This window comes from Pollicipes pollicipes, unplaced genomic scaffold (genome assembly GCF_011947565.3).
Source record: "Pollicipes pollicipes isolate AB1234 unplaced genomic scaffold, Ppol_2.1 Scaffold_6686;HRSCAF=7923_pilon_pilon_pilon, whole genome shotgun sequence".
NCBI classification, from domain to species: domain Eukaryota; kingdom Metazoa; phylum Arthropoda; class Thecostraca; order Pollicipedomorpha; family Pollicipedidae; genus Pollicipes; species Pollicipes pollicipes.
Window position 1 is genome coordinate 28958652 of NW_023596921.1, and position 13718 is coordinate 28972369.

General features: G+C 47.4%; 1 protein-coding gene across 1 annotated transcript; it reads left to right on the forward strand.

The window, feature by feature from the left end:
* Positions 1-4343: 4343 nt before the first annotated feature.
* On the forward strand, positions 4344-10233 carry LOC119108592 (uncharacterized). Its single transcript, XM_037232183.1, has 3 exons — positions 4344-4356; positions 5421-5650; positions 9636-10233. Exons 2-3 carry the CDS (start codon positions 5433-5435, stop codon positions 10120-10122), a joined length of 705 nt encoding a protein of 234 aa, XP_037088078.1. The 5' UTR covers positions 4344-4356; positions 5421-5432; the 3' UTR covers positions 10123-10233.
* The last annotated feature ends 3485 nt before the right edge of the window (positions 10234-13718 follow it).

The following is a 13718-nucleotide window of genomic DNA, read 5'->3' on the forward strand; positions in this document are numbered from 1 at the left end:
GCGAGAGCTGGGTCAATCCATTTGGCGTAATGACTGGCGCGCGTTACTGCGCAGGAGGGGCCAGTCACGGCATACGGTATTCGTCCTCGGCCTCCGGCAACCGTAGTAGGGCGGCACGCATGGTATCCCATGCCCCACACCTGAACTTTGGGATTTCAAAGGCACATCGAACTCAGGTATCAGCACGCTCTTTCGCTGAGGAGAAACCCGGGGGTATCTGGGTGCCAGCCCGAAATCAAGCTTAGGTTTCACTGTGGTGCCTGTGATCATCGCGTGCGCGCGTGGTGTCTACCACGCGGCAGCAAACATGAGGTTCGGAAATCCATGACAGCGCTTCGAAGAAAAAACGATGAAATCTTAACCATAGTTTTTGCAAGACGCCGATACCGAACTAAAGATGACTGAGTGCGCGGGCTAGTACATACCTGTATGACAACCGTGGAACACTGCATTTGCAAAGTTATCTTCCGTACTCGTTTAGGGGAAATATAGTCACGAGGATGCTGTCAAGCTGTGCAAGCGTCGCCCACGTGCAGCAGGAGGCAGAGAAGTTACAGTAAGAAAAAACGAAACAAAAAATAAGATGCTCGTCGTCCAGCCGGACATAATAATGTCATGCAACCACGAACTGGGCGGCATGGATCCACCATGACGCAACCGTGTCAGCCAAGATTTGGTGGCATTTGCTGCAACGGTACCATTCTACTGGGACAGAGTGTATCGATGTATGTATGTATATATTGAAGTTTAAAACAATCTCCAACATAAAATGGATATTCAGGATGTGGAGTCGATTGAGGTTTAGAGGAGAGGCATATTAGAGAGGACACTCGTAACAACGATCACACGGGAATACGTCGAAGGCACTGCATACAGAACACACCTCAGGTACACCACGTACACACGCACGCACGCACGAACACACACACACACACACACCACACACAAACACACACCACACCACACACACACACACACACACACACACAACACACACACACACACACACACACACACACACACACACACACACACACACACGCACGCACCCCAAACACACACAAAGAGAGAGAGAAGAGCGAGAGAGAGAGAGCGAGAGAGAGAAAGAGAGAGAGAGAGAGAGAGAGAGAGAGAGCGAGAGCGAGACTTTTTGGAGAGAGGTGAGAGAGAGGAGAGAGAGAGAGAGAGAGAAGCGTCAAAGGGACGTGGATGGCAAAGAGCGGAAACTCCGGAGGTAAAGCGCTGAAAACCATGTGCGATCACCGCACGGTGGGCCTGCCCACCCAGGCCTCCGTTTTACGTGATATGCATGCCCTTGTCATACCGTGTTCCATAAAGTTAGTGTTTCTTAACAGATGGAGGGTGAGAACATGAAAAGAAATAGGGCAGCATGATGTTTTCTCCCAAAAATTTATGCAGGGTTCTCCGTGGTAGCCGCTAAAATAAACAGAAAGTGCCAGGAATTTGACTATCTGGCCTTAATGGGCCACTGCATAGTTTGAATGCAAGCAATTTGCACTATTTATAAAAAGTCTTTTTCGACTGCCTTACAAGGGGAGGGCTCAGAGGTCCCTAAGATCTAAAAAAATAAGTGAGGTAGAGTCACGCAGAAAACGGCATGGAAAGCTCTCTTCAGAATGCATCGGATGGGGAAATGCTGCAATGAAAAAATGCAATGCAAAACATGCAATGTTGAATGTGAACTGACCTGGGTTGGTCTGATGCAGCCTGAACCTACGCTATCGAATAGCTGAAAAAACTCTGCCAGATAGACACTTTTGGAAATCGGCAGATGTGGCTGCAATATGTCATGTCATGCCATGTCAAATAGGTGAAGCGAATCAGAAGAGCCTTCAAATATGAAAAATATTTGTAATTTAGGTTTAAATGACTTCATTTCCGAAAGCCTTCATCTGGTTACCAATGTCAATGTTTGGCCTAGCTTGACCTTGGATGGCCTGGGCTTCCAAAGGCAGCCAGAACGATAGTAATACGTTTCAGAGTGGCGTACAGAGGATGAGTCTAAAAAACCTCTTTGAGGGCATTTCCTGCGAGAAATGAGGGCCGACTTTCGCTTTTGAGTAAAATGTCACTGACATGACCTCAAGGAGGGAAGTATAGATCATGAGCCATCAAGGTCGAAAACTTAGGATTTTTACGACGTGCATAAAAGCGATGCATACTCAGGTTCTTGAAATTTCCCCCACGTGCTCAAAACCGTTCTGAAGGTATTTAAAAAAAGCAGTTGGGGGGGGGGGCGGGGAGAGTGGGTGGGTGGGGTGTCTGAAGCACATCTCTCGCGGACCAAGTGTTAAAGACAATAGAAGTGCTCGATTTTATGCCACACAATTATGAGCAGATAATTTTACAATTATTGAAATTACTTTCAAAAGGATTTACAATGTGCAAGGATTTCTAATCTGGTTGCGGGAAACTTGGAAAATAATGCATTTCTGCAATCAGTCCATCACATTAAATCCATGTTACTAAATGTCATTTGTATGTGCTTGGGCGTGACTGGTTAAGCATACATTGCTTAAGTTACACATACCAAAAACACGGCGGGGTTAAAATTCCGTCGCAAAATGTCCCGTATTTTGTGTGTCATTAAGAACATTGAGTGTCATCACCTCACACGAAACTGCTGTCGAGTGCCCGCTAGCTAGCACTCGGTAGCAGTTTCGTGATAAAGATGCAGTTTGGCGGTTAGGCATATTTGTGATATGGATGTAAAACGCAGCTACGCTTTGACAAATGATACACGCATCATTGTACAAAAGGACTAATTGTTCGCAACGTGTGTAAGACACTTGCATGGGGTGCTTGGCAAACACAGTGTCTGAAAGTGATATGAAGTGAGCTCCATATCGCTAATATATGATATGAAAGTTCTAACGTACAGCGTGATGAATCGCATTTCGTGTGAGGTTTGTAAATGTGCACATGGTGAACTTAGGTAGGGATGCTCTATGAAAGAATTCAAAATGAAATTGGCATTATGAGATCAAAAAAAACGAGGAAGATTATTCACATGGATAATACAGAAATGTTGGCTTTATTCCCCGTAGACAACCAGGAGAATGGAAATATAGTTGGGTTGATATTTCGGCAACAGGCCTTGATCGAAACAACAGCGAAACTCTTGCTATTGTTTCGATAAAGGCACGTTGCCGAAATATCATCCCAACTATATTCCATTCTCCTGGTTTTCTCCGAGGAGCAAGGGCGGATACTACTGCCTTATCTATGTTGCGCTATGTATCATGACATCATCAGTACATCCAGCATTTCATGCACAACACTATGCACAAATTGTTCTGCCAAAATATGAAGTCTGAGCGACACAAGACACTCAGTACTATCATGCTGAGTGTCTCATGCCATAGGTGCTCAGGCAGGTACCTAATGAAATAACAGCATAATAGTTTCCTCTTCTGTGAATTGCTTTTATTTAACACTCACGTGAGGACTTCAGTTTCTGAATTGTTAACTGCGCGAGGATGAACCAAAAATCAAGGCCTGCACGGTTCGCCATTGAGTGTGTTTAGTGCATACAATTTACCGACAACAAATAATATTACGAGTTCACCAAATTCGCCTGTAGGATGTGTAAATGAAACGATTTTAACGATGAGCACTACGAGGCAACGGCGAAATAGCGGGGGTCGCTCAGCCGAATATCTTAGTCCAATTCCAGAGCAGATTTCTGTCAGTGGTGACAACCCACGGTCGCACAGATCGCTGCGCAGTGATGCAAGATCTTCAAGGAGTCACTCACGGTCATCTGTGATAGACAGCAGATCTCCTCGAGAAGAGATGGGCGAACCCACAGACCACGATAAGGCAAATGAGGAACTCCACGAAAAAACGAAGGAAGCGCTTGGAAGTCTTATTGTTCGGAAAGACGAGCTCGAATCCAACGGAATTGAGACGGAAATGATGTATAAGGAGCTGCTCAATTGCGTTTCTCCCTGGCGCAGAAAGAAGCTTCAACAAGAAGCCGGACAATCACAGGCGGCATTGGAAGATGCTCTGAGAAATGCAGATGAGCTAATGACGCAAGCTAAAGGTGCATTTGAGGTAAAGTTTGCATCACATAGCTCCTAGGTGTATTAATATGTACACGAATGTAACTGTCATTAATTACAGTTACATTCAAGTACACACATTTGTGTTTGCAATGTTCGTTCAAACTATGGATGCAAGTGATTGTGAAATGGATTGTGCAGTAACTTTCCTTTGGTAATTATGAGCAAAACTGTTGCGCGCCTGGAAACATTAAGGAACCATCAGTTTTGTTTCATCATAGTTACGTGACTCATTAAATTACTGTTGGCAGGATTACATTCTGTTAAGGTAAGGAGAAAACGTACAAAAGCAGTTAGCTTGAACTTCTCATTTACGTCACCAGCATCCGTGAGTAACAACGACATACCATTCTCTCCGAAGCGCTTATGATATGCGAAAACGCCTGGAGCGTTATAAAATGAAGTTGTTGAGGTTTCTGATTTGGCGTTCACTATTGTGTCCTGCATCACTGCATTTCCGAATGCACACGTCAAAATTTACAGTCTTGATTGCAAAGTGTTATCTTTCAGGCACTTATACAAATTTGTTACACCAAATTAGCCTCAGTTCTGCATTTGGTCATGGTTTCATCAACATTTCTGATTGGATAAGCACATATAGCAGTCCTCGCTTGATGTAATACCGGTGGAAGTGGGATAATAATTGCTGTTTTATCCCAACAAGGCATATTGTTACGTCCAACGGCTAGTAAATGCAAGTCAAGATATCAGCTGCAAACACATAATATTCATCGGACGAGCAGTTGGTTTTTGCCTCGAAGTTTTTGCCTCGAAGAAAAAGTGCCCTTGGCGATCACACGCAGAGATAGCAACTGCCACATTTCCGATTCCTACTCTAGCGCACAAATGCATACCCCTCGTGAGACTGAAGCACATTGATTCGTAACATGAGCATGAAGGAAACATTAACAATGCTTCTTCTTTAACGCATCGCGTGTAATTCTCTTGTTGCAATGCACACAGAAAATGTTATCCAATGGCTTGATGCTTGTGGCCGTATTTTCATGGTGCATGGTACGCACAACCAAGCTGAGGAGCAAACAATAAGCTTCCAATGAAAACTGCACAAATCGCTAGTTTCAACCTCCCACTGCAGCACTTTTATTGGGCATCGCTGCAATGCAATCATGCGGTCCGTCTCCCCCGGGCCAGGCTGCTGAAAGACTAGTACGTCATCAGCGATACGGCTGCCACTGCCACACAAATATGCTGAAGCGCACAATAAAGGTCATCTATGTAGGACGAACTGACTGGACGAGTGCTCAAATGGCCAGGTTTGAATGACTTACCATGGGACTTCTCAACTCATGCGGAGCTTTTCTGACATTGCAGGCGTACCAAACAATGCAGGATCCTAAGCGCAAGGAGGCGGCGGCTGGTGACCTCTTTTGGAAGTCGAAGGTCATGCACAAGACACTCACGGCGTGTGTTCAAGTGGCGTGCAACGCAGAGAGCGCCCGTGACCAGCTGGCCTGGGCCGACAAAATGGGCAAAATCATGAACTCCATGATGGCAATCTTCAGAATCATGGACGACCTGAAGCAAAATCTATCCAAAGAAAGGTTTGTGAATAAGAACATTATGTAAAGCATTAGTTGTTTAAAGTAGCACATGAGCTTTGTGCGCCAAGGACTACAGGAGCTCAGCATAAAGTGCATGTCCCCAACCCGAACGCACTCAATGAGTTAGCGCAAAAGCAAATAGTGGGACCCCAGGAATCAGAAAAAGTATATGACATGAATCTCCACTGAGCCGTCTAATTTACGCTGCTTACTGCTTCAGCATATCATGATCCAATTCCACGAAGCCTCAAAGAATTATGAGGATTTGTGGTGTGGTGGATGTGAGGTGGAGATGAGGTGTTCTAATGATTGCGCCGTGTAGAAAGCCCCACAGGAACAGCCCGTCCTTACAAAAATCCTGTGCTCGCGGCTTTCCAAAGCAAAACGACGTTGTGGAAAAGCATGACTAGCATGAATTGCATGAAAAACATGAATTGGAACATGAATATTCCTGACCATTGTACGAAGCAGTATAGGTACGCAGTAACTCTTCATAGAAAGATACACATTGTAAGTGAACAGTTATTCGAGGTAGTTTGGTCTTACTGCAAAACGCATTGTACGTTGTAGTATATATTCATCTCTTGCAGAGCAAGATACCTCCCGCATAAATTCAGCCACGACATACTCTTATAAGGATATCACGCAAGGCGTATCTCGTTCTTAGCGTCTGACATTAAGAGATATCTAATTGCACTGAACGTGCAGTGGGGCATGCCAGGAAGGCACACTGTGATTGAGTTTCCGTGAGCTGCTGTACAATGAAGCTGCATGGAAATGGTCTCACAAAGATTTGCGTCAGCTTCTGTACCCGCTGGTGGACCAGCGGGTACAGCTTTCGCTAGTCGGCAACGTCTGAGACTTGGACGTCACTTGCTCGAATTCGCAACGGGACATCTATTCATGCCTCTAGTATGCAAAGTTATTGCGGATTTTTCATGACTTTACGAGAAATCCGCCGACGGTGCAGCGGTTTTTAAAACATATGTTAAGATGCGCGCGTTTTTGCAGCTTTAGGTCATTGACCTCTTAGGCTTGTTAACACAAGGCGCCATGGTAAAATGCGACGCCGCTCAGCGTGATGCGCCGCTCGTGTCTCGCGCAGACGTGCCCCGTTGGCTGCACATGAAGAAAGCGAAATTCGTAAATTTGCTAGAAATTGACGAGTGGTGGGCAACAACCGGGCTTCTTCCTTGGCGACCGGGGACCGTAGTGAAAATGGATCAGGACATGTCCACTCGGCAGCGAACGGACAACCGCGCCGGCAACAGCGCGCGTCAGTGCGTTTGTGCGGAGCACGTGCGCACATGCAAAAACTACGAAGCGCGCGGTTCACGGGCGCTTTTCAGGATTCATGTCAATGAAATCAACCACACGACGTAGGCGCGTGTACCTTCTACGAGCCACTCATGCAGTCCAAAATTTTTCGACCCATAGTGAGGTCAGTAGTCGATCAAGAGACCCATTTCGTGTATTTTTGAAACAGATCTCGAATGCGACAGGATGTCGCCTAGACCGAGCGAGATGTATACGTACAAGTTGCAGGTGTAAAACTCACGGTTAACAACATTCAGTTAAAACATTTGCGTGTTACGCAAAAGTTGGCCTACAATAGCCTTAAAAAAGCCCGTTTCAAATGAGCGACTCTCGTTGGTGGAAAAGCCGCGCCCGTTTGCCGGCCTGCCTCTGACTGTCAATTAGCCGTACAGTCGCGTATTTCTGCCGAAGGTCCCCCGTGCGGCGGACATAATTATACAAGCGTGTGGCTGTGCGCTCGTCAGCTGCTGACGAGCGCGCCGTGCAGACACGGTTACCAGAGTGCACAGTTGCCACGACCCATGCAGCAGGGGTCGTGGCAACACGGGACAAAAATTATTCGATTGGGACAACAGCATGCACTCGTACTTCCACACAAGCGTCCCTGCGTGCAGGACGGCTATGCGCTTTTCGAGGGCAATTCATAAGCTTGCCAATTGTCTGGCTCACCGCGTGATGTGTCAGTAACGGCTTAAACCAGGACCACTACGTTTGATGCGCGGTAGTTTGTGGCGATCCTCTCCCTATACTCAGTGGTGTAAATTTTTGCAAATTATTGGGGAAGGGTCGAGCCGAAGGCCCGACAACCTACCCCCTCCCCATTTTTCTCATCAGATTTAGCCCGCTTTATTTTGATCAAACACAATATATGTTTTCAATCTTTGCACAGCTTATAAAGGTTTTTAAATTAAGCAGTATGGAAGTCATGCAGGGTTGGATGCAGGGGGCAGGCACTGGACGCCTGCGTCTCTTCCGATCGGCACGTGAAGGCCGACTTTAGAGGCCACCTTAGGGCGCCGATGGCGCTCTTCTTTGGCGGTCATGGGAGGCGGCACACAGTTTGGTTGTGGGGGACGGGACGGAGTTGGCGATGGGCTTAGGTCATCCCTATATTCCAGAGCTTTTCACTTAAAACTCACAAGCCATTGCGTGTCTTATAGCGCTAGTCATGTGAAGTTTATTGCATTGTTTATTCCCTTTGCTGTTATGATTTTATCTTGTGGAGGGACCGGCCATGACCTTTGTTATGAGAGTGGTACGGGACGCCCCTACGCAGAAAGATAAAAGAAAATAGTGTTTGTGTTTTGATCATCTTTTACCCACGTCTTTGTAGTATTTCAGCCAAAAACATTGGGGATGAAGCCAACATTGGGGAGGGCCGACTCAACATTGGGACGGTGAATGTCTTCACAAAAGAATACAAATCGACACTCGTGCCTATACTGCTGGGAAATGTTGCCATCACATATTTTCAAGGTGCGTAATATCACTGAATGTCTTTATTCAAACCAGAAAATACGGCGCATAACGTAATTAACCCAGCAACACCCGAGGTCTTTCTACCACCTAGCCGTGACCGCCTGGGGGTCAAACGTGGTCCTTAACGGACCTGCCTTGGACATTCGTGGTACCATGGATGGTCGTGATCAGCCTCAATGAGGACATGTTGAGTAGACATCAGCACGTAGCTGACGACATCACAGGTGGCTCTAAGCATCACCGGAATAAACTAACGTATTGAAGGCCGTATGACCTCTGCAAGAGTGATAAGATAAATTTCACACATTTGTACACTTTTACATCTAAAAATTTTGACAAGAAAAGAAAGGATGTGCTAGAAGGGAGTGCTCCTCATTTTTAGGGAGTTTTGAACTGGAATAGCCACCTGGAAGACCTTTTGGTGCTGTTCATAACCCTTTCCTTCTTAGACCTAACCCCCTGTAATTTCTGAACTACAAGTCCACGAAAATGGTAAAAGGTATATCGGGGCGAGTATTTCAGACACCTTGGCATCCATGACGCCATAATAACGTCACTCATGCTCTGCCATTTCATAACCGATGCGGCGATCAAGGTGAAAAAATATAATTGTCGAGGCGTTCATATGCGGTGTCCGTGAGCGCGATTTCCAGATATGACGACCGTCAATTGGCTCTCGATCAATGTTGTACGTGGTACGACGACATAATCAAACCATGACGCATTTAGGAGCATCTTAACTAAAGAATTATGCCGTCAAGAGCGGTCTTTTCCACTTCGAAAATATGCCAATAGTTATAAATGAGCTTGTTTCATCAAGTCTGATGCTTCCTTCAATATCTTCAAATGTAGTGCACTCCCTTTAAGACATGTGAAAGTGCACGAAGGCAGAACGTTGTGATATAATCCCCTTTCCTCTACCTCAGTTTCTTCATCTGGAGCAATCACGCACATTTTGAGATACGTATGACTCGAGCTAAACTGCTCATCAATAATTCTTCCATATGGAGATCTCCAGGTAACGTTCAGTGTGTTGGCCGGGCTGTGCAAGGACTGTCTTGCTTGTAATTGCTCTCTGACGACTAGCAGGAGATTTCTTACCACTTTTTTACCTCTGGCTCATCTTCAAACATGACCTCTGGTTCATCTTCAAACAAGAATGTCTGGTATTACTTCTCTACCGTTTCAGAGCATTGACAAGAACTCTCACTTCCGTGATGCAAAAACACGGCCACGGAGACATGTACGACCTCAAAGACATGGAGTCGTGTGGAGACGAGGCAGACATAGCCCTGCTGCTGGCGCGTGCCAACGTGGGCGCTCAGCAGCCGGCCGACGCTGGCTCGTCCCCCAGCCGCTGGAGCTGGCTACAGGGCAAGCGCACCTGGCTGCTGCTGGTCGGCGGTGGCGCGCTGCTTGGCTGCTCGCTCTGGCTAGCGCTGACCGAGCGGTGGCCGGCCGAGGCGCTGGTCGGCCTGCTCCGGCTGCCGGTCACCCTGCTGGCCGCGCTCGGCCTGACACGCGGCGCAGAGCCCGGCCTCTGGGAGACGGCCCAGCTGTGGCTGGCTAGCATGGTGTACGGCGTGCTCTGCTGGCTGCCTGGCATTTGCAGCAGCGGCGAGCCTGTCAGCGCCGGCTCGCTCTGGACGCTGGCGCAGAAGTTGTCGCCCCTCTGAGGCCCTGGCCGCCATTACACCGCCTCACTGGGGAATGACGTGACTGACACTCACACAAAGTCCTTGTTCTTCCTCGTCCGGCTACCTAGTAATAAATTTGTCGTTGCTTTTGCTGCTTTGTGATCGATGGTACTGAGGTACTGAGGAATGCGTTATTCAAACAGACCCATTTTTAAACGACTTCATCGTTACTTCGCGACATTGAAAGCCATTTTAACGATTGCACCCACTTTCTAAACAACTGCTGCGATCGTATTAAACGGGAAGCAAGACACAGTATAATTGTTTTCACGCAGTGTAAAAGTGTAAGTGCAAGCATAAGAAATCTTGAAAATACCTTACGAACATTCCAGTTTCAGCTGTTATAGCTGTGCAATATTTCAAGTAAAGCAAGAGGATCCATTTTGGATACTATTTTTCATTTCTCTCTTCCAGAAAATTGGCCATATTTACGAACGCTTAAGTACCGTGCAGAACATTTTTGAATAATTTTGCGCTTCGAAAACTGATTAATGAATGCTAATATTATGAATGGTTTCCGCATACTATCTCGCTTCAGAAAGATCCGCCAAAGTCCTAGATATGGCTAAAATAGAAGAGATTAGGCTCACCACATTGCATTAAGTTAGGCATGAAAAGTTGCCACACTCCAATTTATACATCTCATTAATTTTTGTCCTTAATTTCAGGAATTCCCTCTTGATTTCTGGTCATTCTAAAATGACCTCAGGGGATTGATATATCGAAACCATCCCCATTATAGGACACCCAGAACGAGCAATAGTTTTCGACCGGAACAAATCATGAAAAAGTAAAATTTGCCATTTTTTCGCGTTGCCTTCCACTGTCACACTATGCATAAAACCACCAGCAAACGGAAAATATTGTTAGGTAGTGCTCACCTTTCATTGAGCCAATGTAAGTGCTCTGGTTTTGCAAAATTATTGGAGCGTAAATAGAAGTCGCGTGTCCCAGCCACGCACTTGTGATGAAGTATTGGAAATACGCTAATACTGTCGTCGGGTGCTGGTCCTAACAACAGGGGCTTGCACCCACGTGGTTTTCATTGTTCGATTTATTCCGGTTCAGGATATAACGTACTGTAAGTGTGGCCGACTCCGAGAAATATTGCTGTGGCTCGTTCCCAGTCTAATGCTGACACACCCATGGGTCGAACAGCAATAGCGTAATCAGATGGCCCCGATAAGAGCGTAGGGCCCAAATGTAAACACCAAGACCCAATGAGCAGGACCCCCAGTGTGGTCGAGGGATTGAAAAGAGACAACTGCGTAGGGCCCTCCATTTAAAAAAGAGGTACCCAATACCCAAAGAAGAGGGCTCCAAACGATGGAATGTGCTCGAGCAGGTTATCAGATAAGTTCCCGACACCTGCAGGAGCGTAAGGTCCTGCATTCAAATACCCGATGTGCGGCCCTCCCCCCCCCCCCTTAACAATCTTACGTCCCCGAGTAGGTTAGCGGATGCGGTCCCGAAAGTGCGTAGGGCCCTCCATTCAAATAGAAAGCACTCAAGACCCAATTTGGTGGGCCCCGAACGACAGTGTGCCCAAGCAGGCCAACAAGTGGGCCCGACAACAAGAGCCTACGGGCCCTGAGCAAGTCACAGAGAATTGGAATCACCCTAGACCAATGTGAAGGCCCATAAATATATCACGAATGTGTCAGTAGGTTAACGGCGACCAACATAGACGGTCCTTGAGCAACCAAGAATACCGCGGCAGGTTATGTCCAGCGCAGGTTAAGTCCATCCCAGTGCTGCGATCGGTTTCCTTACCTGACATTATTCATTTAATGTCGTTGCGACAGCTGGTCGTCGATACGTGGACCTGCCACCCACTTTTGGATCTCAGACATTTTTCACGATTCGAAATCTGCACGTTTCACATGCCAATGGAATGAAGGGGCGAAGTACCGATGATACTGCATCGTTGCAGAAACACGTCACATGACGAAACGGCTTGTATACAAATACCTCAGCGATAGCACAGCACACTTTTTAAAGAACTGAGCTACGCGCTGCCAAAATATCATAGCGTCGTGTCCGTGATTTCGAAGATACAAGCCCGACAAAAACGTGATTGGCCGGGCCGTATTGCTGCACCTACAGCATTTCCGGTCAGTTGATTCGAGCCTCGGGCTCGCCCGGTCCGCAGCCTCGCTCGTAAGCACGGGAGCGAACTGCAGCTCTCTGGATAATGCACCCCAATTGACTTTTCTGAGGCCAGCCCCCTTGCCTACGTCATGGTTGTTCAGCATTCACCCGATATCTCAGTTGGTTGGAACGTCTGTCTTCGGATTCACTTAAGTGGGGCGAGTTCGATTCGCTTCAATCACTCCTGATTGGCAGGGCTTGTCACTGGTGACGGATCCACGCCGTCACCACGTCATGTCACCAGGTTTTCAACTTTTGGTCAGGTAATGTCAACAGGTAGGACAATGCCGTGCTGGGTAATACAGGGCGTTAAACTTTTGTCCCTTAAACTATGCTGTTCATCTGGAACTTCACCATCAAATTTTGCGGTCAGAGCTCACGCCAAAAACGTTACTTGACCTGACATTTAGTCCCAAAAGTCGATTCCGTCCAAAGGTTTGGACCATTGTTTAAAATTGTTGTGATCACTTCAAACTCTGTAGAGCGTTACACCTTGTTACCTATTCATGAAATATAAATGTTTTGAAACATTTGATGCCGTTACCTGGCGAAAATGACAGAGTATATTTCAGTCTGCCATTGGTCGTTTTCAAGATGACAACCAATTAATGTTTGTTATGAGTGTGATGGTGCACGTGGGAACCTACTTGTAGCCATAAATCGTAAGAAAAATGAATTGTACAATATAGGAAATCACTTGATGATGACTGCCTTATTAGATACATGCCACCAGGTTTTGAAATGCACTGAAACGAAAGGCTGCGAACATTTCTCAATATATCACTGCAAAACAAACTGATGTCATAATTACTGATACTTGACTCGATTGCTTCTCATAGATCTCCCTTTCAGACGCTGCACGTGATACAAACTCGCACGATGCCTGTTTATGCCTGTTGATCTTTACACACTGGTCATATGTCCAAGGCGCATCGCACGGTTGCACAGGAGGCGGCGCCCGGGCGTCACGTCACACCGGACCACTGCCAGAGTGAGAGGGCCGTGTGGACAAGAGCAACGGCCAGAGTGAGAGGGCCGTGTGGACAAGAGCAATCGCCAGAGTGGGAGGGCCGGTTGGTCAGAGCAACCGCCAGAGTGAGAGGGCCGGGTGGTCAGAGCAGCCGCCAGAGTGAGAGGGCCGGGTGGTCAGAGCAGCCGCCAGAGTGAGAGGGCCGGGTGGTCAGAGCAGCCGCCAGAGGGAGAGGGCTGGTTGGTCAGAGCAGCCGCCAGAGGGAGCGGGCCGGGTGGTCAGAGAAGCCGCCAGAGGGAGCGGGCCAGGTGGTAGGAAGCGGCCGCCAGAGGAAGGGGGCCGGTTGATCGGGAGCAGCTGCCAGAGCGAAAGGGCCCGGTGGTCAGAACAGCCGCCAGAACGAGAGGGCCCGGTGGTCAGAGCAGCCGCCAGAGCGAGAGGGCCCGGTGGTCAG

Coding starts and splice junctions, on each gene's coding strand:
- LOC119108592 (XM_037232183.1), top strand. CDS start 5,433: ATGCAGGATCCTAAGCGCAAGGAGGCGGCGGCTGGTGACCTCTTTTGG. Junction 5,651..9,635: donor CAAAATCTATCCAAAGAAAG/GTTTGTGAATAA, acceptor CTACCGTTTCAG/AGCATTGACAAGAACTCTCA.